Genomic DNA, 13,696 nt, shown 5'->3' with positions numbered 1-13,696 from the left:
CCACCCTGACTGGCTTTAATGCCCTAAGCAAGTAGAAATCGTATTTAATGCCAAATTATTATGCATTATCCAACAGGTATTTGTCCACTGGATCCTAGGTCCAATACCTTAACCACTCGGCTACACTTGAACAATTTTTCTGTATTTGTAAAAGATAAAAAGCAGTTTCTGTGACTCGGTGCAGTCAGAAATTGCATTTTGCATTTATAAATTAAAAACAAATTATGAAAAAACGAATGGACATTTATCCTTCGAATCTTAAGTTTACCAACCATCCTGGTAAAACTCCGAAAGCCTAAAAGTCCCAAAATAAAATGCATGTTTGAGCTGTCTTCACTGAAAACAACTTACACTGATATATCTTTAAAAAAAATGGAACTGCCATTGTTTTGTCTCAAGATTCACAGCAGTAATGTTTTTTTTTTTTCTAAGGCAAGTTCTTAAAAGCTAGACTTTTAAAGAATGTAGAAATGCTTTCATATTTTTCTTAGTGAATACAATTTGCAGAAAGGATGTTGACATGATGAGTCAAACGTAGCCTTGATCAATGCAGCAGCAGATGTCTAGTCGAAGCTCACCAGTTGACCGAGCTCACCAAAGCAAACTTAACACCAATCCGGTCAGTTTAATTTCTCCATTACAACCAGAGTCACGAACAGATGCACTCTTGAGACTAGAGTCTGTTCCGGTCGCCTGTGAGCCTCACAACTCAGCTTTCGAAAGAACAAACTGTTAAACTAGCCTAAGTGACACACACTTTAGTGTCAGTGAACAAGTCAGTTAAGCCATTTATAAGGAACTCCCACACCCGGTTATTAAAAGACCCTGGTTTCATTGAGCTGTGCTCAATCATTCTGCTTTTGAAGCTTGGGGGAAGGAATCTTGCTATTGATCTAAAAATCAAACTGTTCTCACATGACCGCTGAAAGAACACAGACCACTGACAGAAAGCTAGCAATGCACGATCACCCACAGACAAAGTGTGGAAGAAAATCATTCATTCATGTCCTATTCAACAATAATGACTCGTTTAGTGAATACAAACTATTACCAGCACAGCAGTTCACAGTCCCATATAAGCCCACCGTCAACTATAGTTGCCGCAGTGTATAGTTGTCATTTTCCTTTTGTAAGTATTTTTCTAGATGTTATCCATGTTTAATGTCTCAATGACATGCAAGGAAAACAACCAAGTAAAGGATTTCAAGAAGAAAAAAAAGGTATTCACTTCCTTCCTGTCACATGAGGCTGTCAACTTCCTATCCCTACTTCCAGGAAGCATGGCAAAGGCAAACCCTCCCAAAGAAAGGTAATTTTCATGTTAATAATACTATTTTTTTTGTTGACATATATATATATATATATATATATATATATATATATATACATAATCATGAAGGTCTCTAGAATCATCCAAACAAAACAAATCTTACAAGAGATCTATAGTTTTTTGTATACTTAGTCAAAAGTGCAAGCGGCAACTATAGTTGCCGGTGGGCAAATGCCTTGTAAGTACATATATCATGGGAAAATGGATTATACTGTGTTAATAGGTTAATAAATCAAGGTTATTGGTCTTGTTTAGTGCATAAACATAACTTAACCCTTTAAATGACATCTGTATGCACTGTTATTTTTGTTATTTGCCATTTTGTTATTTGTTTTTTTGTTTGTTATATAGATATATTTTTTTCTTCATTCTATTTATTTGTATTTATTTATTTATTTTCATTTAACTTTTTGATACACAATGCCCTGGTATGGCTGCACTTTGTTCTGAACTTTGTTCCACCACTTTAACCCTTGTGCGTGTTTCGTTTGTGGTTTACAGTCGGGCTGTTTGGAGTCTTAGAGACCCCAGGCAACAAAATGTAGGCTAATATTGTAACAAAAAAAATTGTTTTTTGTTTTTGTTTTCACAGTGTCATTTTACTCAGTTTATTAATGTTTTTACTTCACATTTGGACATTTTTACTCCACAAAATGTATATAAATAAATGTAAAAAACATATTTTTAATATATAGAAAAATATTTTAAGATATAAAAAAAACATTTGACATTTTTTTTATGTCAAATTCACCTTATAAAAGACCCACATTTCTAAATTTCATTCATTAAGATAACATGGATAATTTGACATGGTTTAGTGTAAGATTTTTGCCCATATTTCTGAAAATTCCGTTTTAAATGTAAAAAAATATATCACTTTAACCAGTAGATGGCTGCAGAGCTCTAAAAGGCATACTTTTCACAAATCATATCTACATATTATTATTAATTCAGAATATGTATATGAATACAACTGGAAAAAGTTGTGAAAATATGTCTTTCAGTTAGTCAAATAGCAAATAGCCATCTACTGGTTAAAGTGATAATTTGTTACTTTAAAAACTGCATTTTCCAAAAGATGTGCAAAAATCTTACACTAAATCGTGTCAAAAACTAAGCCGAGGACGGGGCGCTGGTTCTCTCGCGGCGCGGGCTCCTCTTCTGACCCTGGCGTTTCCTTCCAGGCCCCGTCCACTGCTTGTTCCGGCCGAAACGAGCGTCCGGTTCGGGGCGGCCGCGGGGCGCCACGGCGGGCTGTCTAGGCTGTCCTTGAGCCTGGCGAGGAGCCGAAGAAGAGCGGGACCTCGCAGGTGACTGGAGTGAGCGATGGGGCATCACGTGGCTCATCGCTTTGGCGCGCTTCTGCGTCTCGGAAAAACGCTCCGTGACTGACTCTACGGCGTCACCAAAGAGGCCGGAGGGAGTGACTGGAGCGTTCAGGAGCGTCTTGCGGTCTGAGTCCTTCAGGTCAGCTAGGGTTAGCCATAGGTGCCTGATGAGGACGACCATAAATCCCATGGAGCGGCCGATAGCCTGTGCAGAGCGCTTGGTGGCCATCAGTGCGAGGTCCGTTGCCGCGCGCAGATCCCTGATGACGTCAGGGTCCACTGCGCCGTCGTCCAAGGATTGGAGCAGCTTTGCCTGGAACACCTGCAGGATTGCCATGGCGTGAAGAGCTGTAGCTGCCTCCACCGCAGATGCATAGGCCTTGTCTGCCTGGTGGGCTGTGAACCTGCACGGCTTGGAGGGCAGGCTGCGGTTCGAACCCAGCGCAGACGAAGACGGGCACAGGTGCTAGGGTGTCCATTTGTCCACAGGTGCAACGTGTGCACAGGTGCAACGGTCTCCTCGACGGGAGGCATGCGCACATACCCGTGGGCTTCCGCCCCGTCCACGTGCGCGAACATGGCCTGCGTGTTAGAGTGGGTGCGCGCCGATTGGGGCGCAGCCCACGACTTCACCACGTGCTCATGGACGTCCGGGAAGAACGGGGTACTTCTCCTTGATGCAGTCTGACGACGGCTCGACTGGAGGAACCACGAGTCCAGCTTGCTTCTCACCGGCTAATCCGGGGCGCTCCACGTGAGGTCCAGCTCCATGATGGCCTTACCGAGGACCCTGACGAGCTCCTCCTGGAGGTCTGCAGGGCCCTCTTGGTCGGGGCGTTCTGATTGAGACGCCCATTCCTGTTCCGACGCAATTTGGGGGGCGAAAGCTCGCGTCCGCGAAGCTGACAGCGTCGAAAACCTCGTCCTCGGGCGGGGGAGGGCCCACCAGCGGCTCGCTGGCGGCAGTGGGCCTCATCCCTACTGTTGCTCGAGCCACTTCCCTTCTGGCTCTGAGGGCACGCACTGGCAGCTCGGCGCAGTGGGCGCACGTTTCGTCATTCAGTGCCGCTTCGGCGTGGGCGAGGCCCAGGCACGCGACACAGAACTCGTGAGGGTCGGGCGGGTCCAGGGGGCCCGCACATATCTGGCATGTAGTAGCCATCGGATGCTTCGAAGAAAAGTTGATTGTCCTCTAATGCAACTTCTACGATGACTGATTTCTAGCGTGAAGAAAGAGATTCTGACGCAATTGTCGCGCCCATGCATTTTATACTGCCCGCGAACCTGTCAGTATTTGCATGCTTCGCGTCAATTGGCCAGCTGTCCCTCAGCTGGCGTTAGCTTATAAGATTTCAGCAAAAATGGAGAAGGGAGGAGTTCCCATATACGTCTCAGTTGACGTAATGTTGAAGGTAGGCTACCGCCTTGAAAGGAAACTGCATTTTCCAAAAGATGTGCAAAAATCTTACACTAAACCGTGTCAAATTATCCATGTTATCCATGAATGAAAGTTAGAAATGTGGGTCAAAAAGACCCCGAACAGCGCACAAGGGTTAAGACAAATGGATTTATTGTTTGTTGTGTTTTAAGATTTAAGAATCTCACTAACACCTCTTCCATGATACCAAATGTTCTCCTCCTATTCATATTTTACATTGAGGGGGTGCATACAACATATTTGCCCATTCAAATACGATTTTAAAGAAGAAGAAAAAAAACCTGGGGAAAACAAATGCAGAATATGTTCATATAGGACACTATTAACACGACTATATGCATGAAACCATTCAGAAAAATGTGGGCACAAATGGGTTAAAGAGGTGGCTAACCATTATGTTGATTGAGAACATTTATTATTTTATTGATATGTTCTTATCGCTACTCTTGGCTAGTGCAACATCTGGTGTTATGAGACATTTCTTAAAAATAAAGGTTTGTCAATAGTTCTGCAAATAATCCTTTTCTTATGAAGGACCTTTTTTTCTGTATAGAGTAGTTAATTTGATTATATGATTCTTTAAAATGCCTTCAACTTCTTGAAAGCTTTAAACTGGGGACTCTAAAGGGTGTCACCTTGACCACTCGGCCATACGTTTTTCTGTCAGAGATTATATACTCTGCATTTATTTTAACAGAAATATAACACAGTTTTTACGACTCAGGGTGTCTTGAGGGACACTTGTTTTTAACAGAGTATAAACATATTCTTTTACATTAAAAATGAATGAATGGGGAATCATCATATTTGGGGGTTCTTAACATAAAAAAAGTTACAAATCCAACATCAACAACAAAAAGTTATGTGGGAAACAAGTCATTTGGAAAAGGGTTAACTTGATTGCAATGAACTTTCATAACATTTTCCATTTAAAAAGAGATTGCACTCAGCCTAGTGATATATCAGCTGATTTAAAGTAGCCAATAACTAGTACTATATAGGATATAATATGTAAAATAAAGTAAATTGTGTAGCCTGCTTCATATCCAATTTAACTTCCAATACCTTTTTAATCGTATGTCCGACTGTAAAGGTTGAACTGAGTTGTTACTGGCTTTTCTTCGACATTTCACAGAAAGCAATGACTGTACCACACTTTCAAAAGACGTGTAGGCCTATAGGTTCAAACGAGATGTAGACAGCATGATAAAGTTTTTGTTCTCTCCCCTGCATCACCTCTGTGAGCGTCGAGCCCGAGCCGGTCCCCTCTGAGCTGTAACTCGGTCCTGTTTACCCAGCACTTTTTCCTCTGGAGACGGATCAATAGAAGGGCTTCATCAGAGACAGACACCGCTAATGAGGCTCAGAACAGCTGACTGCTCACTTTCACTGAGCGGGAACGACCGTAGGGGGCACGGAGGGTTACATTGGAAACAGGAACAGAGATCCAGCGAGAAGTAATGACCACCCGTAGAGGTGAGCTGCACATAACTTCGTAGTCAATAAAGTCAACGTAAATTGCCATTCGTCAACCATTTTACTTTCGTACTTGCCTACCGTATTCATAAAAATATAACATTATCCATTAACTTCCCTCTCACAAATGTGCATTAAGAAAGTGAATAGGCTACTGCCAGTTTTGATTCCATGCTGTCTTTAAGATGTAGACAGAATACATTTCTACACACTATAGACTTATCTATAGATTTATCTTGCGGCCACCATTTAGTATAGTTCTCAGATGTAAACAATGCACATTCTTTTAATTGTGATTAAGAGGCTGTCATTTATTCTAGAATTATCTGGCAATCTGCATGATTGGCCAAAGAAAGCATTTTTTTGCAAGTGTCAGGCGGGAGTACATATTTTATATCTATTTCAATATTGCCAAATTTGAGAAGGGGATTTTATGCACAGTTGCATTGATGTTGTGTGCAACTATGTGGAAACAACCAGATACTCATTCAGCGGATAAAAACCCGGCAGAAGACCTAGGGAAATACAGCATGTTCTTATTATGGTGCTTTTGCAAAGCACTACTGCCACCATGAGGTGGTGAAAATAACATTGCATATTTCAATATGGCTGCATTTTACTACCTCGCATCTAATCAAGTACAACCTTATCTCATGAACATTCGGGTTTATCACAGAATTATGTATGCGTGTACAAGAAATTTATATAAACATGAATCCATTTAATCCCAATTCATTCAGTTTAGATTTTATGCATTTTTCTTTGGATCAGCCATGCTTTTTCAAAAAGTTTTTAATACGTTTCCTTATTCTGGTCAGCATAATAACTACTGATAAGGTGGCAAAATTTGGCCAGTTGCTCAACAGCAGCAAACAATAGAGCAACTACGAGGAAACTGATTGGAAATGAAGAAATATTAAACCAAGAATAAATGTGCATTTCTCTTTAATTGTACGGTTTCATTTAAAAGTCAACAATAGTTTTTCATAACTTAATCTGTTAGGCTTAAATTGTTAATTCTGATGTTCAATAAAAGAACAGCATAAATGTTTCAGTTTTACCAGTCATATATTACTGAAAGTAATGTCACTGCATACACAATCTCAGGTGATGCTAAAATTACTCAAACCATTTAAAACGCAAACATGAAAAACCAAGAACAGAATCATGAAGAGAAATTGTCTTTAATGTTTTTCCCCATGTTAATGAATGATTTATACAAAAAAAAAGAGACAATTTTGCTCCAACAAGAAAAAGAACCTAATCACTGTAAGATACTGTCAGAATAGATGTTTCATATTCACCGAGTGTTAAAAAAACTAAACACGTTAGTATGGCATCACATAACTGAAAACGTCAGTGGCTACTGTATAACAGGAACTGGCAACACCGTGGTGGATCAGCACGAGAAGCATATTTCAAGCATTGTTTTTGTCAGATAAAGTGAAAGATCTGATATAGCATGAAACAAATACATTTAGAGTGATGGCTCTTAAAAGCAGTTTATAAATCTTAAAAATTCTGAGACACACTGAAATAACCAGTTGCCAGACAAAACTAGAAGGGAAAAAAAAAACATTGGAGATTGAGACTTCAAATGTAAAACCCACTCAAGGAAAACGATAAGGCAACTGCACCTCAAAAAACTATGGGAACCACACGATGGCCTTGAAGAAATTATGCAAGACTGGAAGCATCATTTACTTAACGTCGATCCTTTCGATCAGACTTCCGATCTCTCTCGCTTCTGGAGGACCTTCTTCCTTCTGAACCCGTTCTCTTCCTGTCAGGTTTGGAGTTCTTGTCTTTAGACCCCTTGCTTTCCCGTCCGCTGCCTTTGGAGGACTTGTGTGCCCTCTCGCTGCCGCTTTTCCTGCGCTCCCTGTCCGACGGTCTACGGCGGCGTTTGTGGTCTCGGCCGTCTCTATCTCTGCCACGACTGCGGGAGCGTGAACTGGAAGACGACGAGGAGGAGCCAGAAGAACTGCTGCTGGAGCCACTAGAAGAAGAGCTGGATCCACTGGAGGAGCTTGAAGAGGAACTGGAAGAAGAGCTGCTGCTACTTCGGCTCTTGCTCTTCTTTTCCTTGACTTTGCCCCGTCCACGAGCGCCATCGGCCTCCTCGGCAGATTCCTTTGTGTCCGCTTTGTCTCCTTGCGGTTGGACTGATGGTTCTTGGCTCTGCTCTTGAGATGGGACTTCTGGGTCAGGTTCAAGCTGTGGCTGTTGGGTCTCAGGCGCAGTGTCATCTTGTTTGGTGTCATGTTCGGTCACAGCAGGAGTTGGGACTTCCAGTTGAGGCGCTTTACACTCAGGCTGTGTTTCCATGGGGCTTTCGGGGGTTTGCTGAGAGTCCGTTACGACGTCCTGCTGAGTCTCATTCTCTGTTTCCTGCTCTTCCTCCCTTCCATTACCTACCTCTTCAACTATGGCTTCTGGACTCTCAACCTGCAACTTACTCTGTGTCTCAGCCTCCCTCACAACTTCTGTGACCTCCATCTGCTCTTCCTCGTCTTCCTTAACCTCAACCGCTCCCACATCATCATCATCCTCCTCATCTTCCTCCTCTGCCTTCCTCTCACTCTCCTCATGTTTATCCTTCTCTTCCTTCTCCTCTGCCTGCTCCCCCTCCCCCTCCCTCTCTCTAATCTCTGCTTCCACCTCCACTAAATCTTCCTCCTCGTCCTCAATCTCCACATCATGCCTGTTACCTGTCCGCCCTACTCCAGCCTTACCCTCCTCTGGATCTTCTTTCTTCGTCTCTTCAGCCCGACGGCTATCCTCCATTTCTCTGTCACCTGTCTTCTGGGACTGACGCCTTGGCCGAGCCTCCATTTTGTTGAGTTGCTCTGCAAAGGCTTCACGTCTCTCATCAAACACACCTGGAAATTTGACAAAATATTATATCCATAATTTTTTTTTTTAAATCAACATCTATTTTAAGTAGGGAAAAAGAGATGCGGTAGTAGTATTTCACAAGTTAGTTTTAAAACAGCTTTTTAGCTTTAGTTTGTTTGAAACAGACTATTGGGAACCAATAATCCCATAGGACTAGGTAGTCTTTAAAAAAAAAAAGTCATAGCTGCATGTTGCACAGCAGTAAATCAACTTCTGTGTTCAATCTGTGAAAATACTGTAGAAAACACACTTTGAATTCGTTCTTATTCAAATTTTTTAGTTCGTAAATACTTTAAAGCTACCTAAATGTTTGGTGCAATGAAAATATCAGGTAAAATGTAAATATACCAGGTGAAAACAGGATCTAAACTAAGCTGTGAAAATGGAAAAAGAAAAAGAACACAAGTACCGTATTTTCCGGACTATAAGTCACTTTTTTCATAGTTTGGCTGGTCCTGCGACATATCAAAATTAATTCATACTGACAGATGAACCAAGAGAAAACATTACCGTCAACAGATGCGAGAGGGCGCTCTAGTTGGCGGAGTTGTTTAAAAGCGACACAGAGGATGAAGAATTCAATGGATTCAGTGTTGTGGAATGAGATCGCAGGAGCTTGGTGAACTTGCTTACTGGTAACTTATTGGACTCGCTGACTTATGTTAATTTAGCCTATTCAGCCTCCAGGTATATGTTCTTTATGCTAGTGTGTAGCTGAATAACTGTTAATATGTTACGTTAACATACCGGATTAAATGTATGTTCGTGGTCTTGGATTTTGTGAAATAAATGTCTAAATAAATGCGACTTATAGTCGTGCGACTTGTTTTTTTCCTCTTCATGGTCTGGAAAATGCGGTACTTAAATGTTTGGTTTTGGTGCAATGGAGAAAGAACGCGAGTAACAAGACACGCTTACCATTTAATTTTTTCTGAGACTCCTCCAGGAGCTTTTGAGTAGCGGAGCACATTCGCCCAGGAAGATAGAAGATCGGGGGCTTGGTCTTCGTGCGAATGAACTTGATGAGCTTAGTATTATGTGCATTCCATTCTTCTTGCTGGAATTACATGAGAACACCACAATGCATGCATGGAAAAGTCAGACCAAGGACAGTCTATCCAAAAAAATTACAAGCATACAATAAAAGAGCCCTGCAGCTGAGACATACCAGTTGAGCGAGCTCCACTTTGTGCTCCAGCAGTCGCAGCTCTGTTTGTTTGGCACGTCTTTCTTCAAAGAGCTCTCTCCTTTCACCCTCAACTTTTTTACGCTCCTGTTCTGCTTGCACTTCCAATTTCTGCTCAATTTCTTGGCGTCTTTTTAACTGGATGGGGGAAAAAACATGAAGTTTTAAAATTAAAGCAGCACTTCGTTTCAGATGCAGTTTGACTTAGTGTTGTGTGCAATTCGCTTCAGTCAGCGTGAACTGAATACAAAAAGTGGGTTGGAAATAATTCAGCTTTGAAGGAGGACAAGTTGGAAAAAAACTTTTCTTCATTCTACACCATGCAGAGATGGGCGAACTTGGTCCTGGAGGGTCACTGTCCTGCTGAGATTTGCTCCAACCCTATTTAAACACACCTGAACCAGTTAACCAATGTCTTCAGGATTACTAGAAGGCTACAGGCAGGTGAGTTTTATCAGGGTTGGAGCTAAACTCTTCAAAAACAGTGGTCCTCAAGGACAGAGTTTCCACATCCATGCTCTAGACGAATTTATCAGAAAATACTCAAAGGAACCAAACAAATATGACAAAACATTTTAAAATTAAAAAAAAAATTCAAAGCATGCGTCTACCCGGTCTGTGGACACAGTAGACTCCTGTTTAAACTTCTGCAATGTTCCCATCAATAGGCCAAACATGCGCCGGTTTCTGAATGAGATAAAATAATCATTTTTAAAATGAATTCAAGAAAATTTGCAGTGGAAAAACAAGGAAATGATTTAAAAAAAGCTTTGCAGACATTGCCCAAAACAAAAGCAGTACCTCTGTTTTCCTCTCTCGTCCATGGTCTGATCTTGAATAAGATCTCGGCGCGTACGTTCTTTGGAGGTAGCAACCACAGATGACTGCAACGCTGGCTACAGATAGAAAATAAAAACATGATTCAATAAGGGGACAAATCTACATGGGGGATTTGGGACAAATGTGGTCTGCATACTTTTTTGACATCGTCATCATCCTCAGCGTCGCTGTCATGGCGTGAATCTCTCCTGGCTCGCTGATCCCCTGCCAGCCTAGTTTGCCAGACAATTTGTAAATACATTTTGGAAACCTGCAAACATGAACTTAATTCATAAAATTCAGAAATCAGGTAATTGGTGAGAGAACTCACCTCAAGAGTGCCCCTTCAATGTCCCTCTGTTTGGCTGGGGGTCCTACACCGCTATCTGAGAGTCCACGCCTGAGAGGAGTTGACAGAAATTAAGGACAAATCCAACATGTACTTATTACAAGCAGTTACCTAGAAAAGAACCGATTCTTACCTCAGCAAATTGATTCCACGCCCCCTACCTCCACCTGGGCCTGGGATGGTCAGCCTCCTATTTTGACCCGGTCTGGAAAAGGCAAAAAAGTTACAAGATGCAGTTAATAAGCATAGCTTTGAATAAAAGAACAGTCAATTAAACCTTGACTAAAGACTGTGCAACTTCTTGCTTAGAAACATAATGTAAGTTTCACAATCACAATATAGGTCAGTGGATATTAACTGACAAGCAAAAGACAGACAACATTAAATGCAACCTTTAAAATGGAAGAGAAACTGCTTTGCTTTTGCTGCATTCACTTATATTCTACAATACTTGGCACAAATTCATCTCATTCAGCACAAAGAATACTAATCAAACCATGAGAAAAAGTATTTAAGGATATATAAAAAAAAACATGAACATGCAACATGAATTAAGCCAACCACAATGCATTTTGCTCATTTTAATTGCAATAAACAAAACTGACTAATTCAGACCCCATTAAATCACAATATTGTTTTGTAACCTTTGAGCCTCAAAGCTAACTGTCATGCTAGTATAGTAAAAAATTAGAAATTTAGTAGCAGATATATGAAGGTAATATGATGCCATAAAGAATCACATGCGATTTGTGAAAGTGTACATAAGATTGCGAGCGTAAATAAAGTTTGCATCTGCAAGATAAGATCTGTAAAGGTATAAATCACCTTTCAAGTGTAAGAAAAAAATATTTGCAGCATTTTACTGTTATGTGTAAGTGTAATGCATGTATTGTCAAACTGCTGCTTCATGCTTACAAAAAATAAATATGATTTGTATTATTTCAAATCACAAAAGTAAGCATCGCAGGCATGTGAACAGCAATTTGTTGTGTACATGAGGCAAAAAAGTTCCCAAAATAACGACATTTGCAAGAGTTTATTTTTTTACACAAATGTTGATTTTACGTGATCAATCTGTTTTGCAGTTCCTGACTGTTATTTTCACTTGCAAATTACTTACAGGTATGAAAACCTTTTCACAATATTCTAATTTTGAATTTAGGGTTTTCATAAGCTGCAAGTCATAATCATCAATTAAAACAAATAAACGCTTGAAATCTCACTTTGCATGTAATGAGTCTATATAATATATTAGTTTAACCTTTTAAGTTGAATTAAATAAATTAACTTTTGCACGATATTCAAAATTTTCGAGTTTCACCTAATATGTATGATTTTCACCTGCTGAAAAAAAGTGGGCACTGTTGCACTTTATTGATGACTCATCTTGCACTACATAGATTTACGTCCAATCAAACGCACTCTAGAATGAAGAACTACAAGTATAACAATAGTTCTAAAATTCGTTCTATATATAAAACAATAGCAGTCCACACCAAAACTATAACGCACAGAGAAACGGTCCTAACGAATGACCCGCCCCATGATAACTTACTCTCTGACACGTACCCAATCATGTTCTAGTCTGTCACGTAAATAAAGCCTATTGGATATTAAAATAAAGACAATACACCCTTTGCCCAGTCCAAACATACAGTTTCAATAAGAAATAAACAGGGTTAGTGCATCTAGAAGACATTTAGGTTCTTTTGTATGATAACAAATTACGATACTGTGTTGGGTCTCCAAAGATTTGGATGAAAAACCAGAAACACGCATCACTTGCCATTCAAACAAAAAAGAAAGCAGGAAGTCCTTGCAGGACTAATGTATAGCCTAACCTTTACTAATTTCAATAGCAAGTAGTTAAACTCTAAGGACCTATCTTCGAAGAGAACCTAATTAACACGTTACCACGGTTAGATTTACAACCAGCCTTCATTATACAGAATCTATTTCATACTGCGTATCATTGTGCTTGCAAACAGATATGATGCTTGCTCTCCCACCATACTTATTTATGGGGCTTGGGTGATTTAGATAGCTCTGAGAGATCACTGCACAACAAGAAAGACTGATCAGTGTAATATGTCGATGATTTAATCGCCGAAATGTAACACATGTGATACTTAGCTTGTGCGCTAGCCGCAGTCTTAGCTTGCTAACAGGCCCTGGCTTATTTTCCACCAAATAAACGTTACTGATTAAAAGGCTTCCATCAAGTAATACCTCAGTTCACCCGGATCTCTGCCGGTTAGTTTTCGAATGTTTTCGTCCACACTCTTTAAGCTTTCCTTTGCTTTTTCCAGCTGGTCTTGCAAACTTCGAACGACCACCGCCATCTTGCTCTTCGTTTTCCAGCAGCTGCGCGTGGAGCATCGTGCGCGCGCTCGGCTCAATGAAGGCGAGTAGCAATGATCACATGATCACATGGGCGTTCCTGCATATCGAAACCCCACACACAGGTGGCGCACAAGAACCAATAATGTGATTGACAGGATCATCGTCGAGATACAGACGGTTGTGAGACAAATGAATCAATATCATATCAGTGTCAGACTTTACCGGCGGACACAAATAGTTTTCGGTCTCTAATATATATTTGTTGTACCCTTCATTGCAACATTATCTCAGATTTTCAAATATGGCTGATAACAGTGACAAAGGTCTCTAGATTTTTCCAATTCCAAATATGCAAGAAACCCCATAAATGAACTAACTATATATTATTTTGTTTCTTTATTATTAATTTTGACCAAGTAGATTCTTAAGAAATCTCTCATGATCTTGTGTATCACTTCTATGACATTTAGCTATTTATTTCACTCATTTTAAGTAAATGGTAATAATTACTTGTGTGAGAAAGCTGAAC

General features: G+C 40.5%; 1 protein-coding gene across 1 annotated transcript; it reads right to left on the bottom strand.

The window, feature by feature from the left end:
- Nucleotides 1-6,737: 6,737 nt before the first annotated feature.
- On the bottom strand, nt 6,738-13,332 carry pnn (pinin, desmosome associated protein). The gene is made up of 9 exons (XM_079632084.1): nt 13,054-13,332; nt 10,958-11,029; nt 10,807-10,875; nt 10,633-10,708; nt 10,458-10,552; nt 10,268-10,343; nt 9,639-9,794; nt 9,389-9,527; nt 6,738-8,454 (listed from the first exon to the last, which is right to left on the bottom strand). Exons 1-9 carry the CDS (start codon nt 13,164-13,166, stop codon nt 7,277-7,279), a joined length of 1,974 nt encoding a protein of 657 aa, XP_079488210.1. The 5' UTR covers nt 13,167-13,332; the 3' UTR covers nt 6,738-7,276.
- Nucleotides 13,333-13,696: the final 364 nt, after the last annotated feature.

Source organism: Phoxinus phoxinus (assembly GCF_949152265.1).
Source record: "Phoxinus phoxinus genome assembly, chromosome: 13".
In the NCBI taxonomy this organism is placed as follows: domain Eukaryota; kingdom Metazoa; phylum Chordata; class Actinopteri; order Cypriniformes; family Leuciscidae; genus Phoxinus; species Phoxinus phoxinus.
This window is presented reverse-complemented; position numbering and strand designations above follow the sequence as displayed.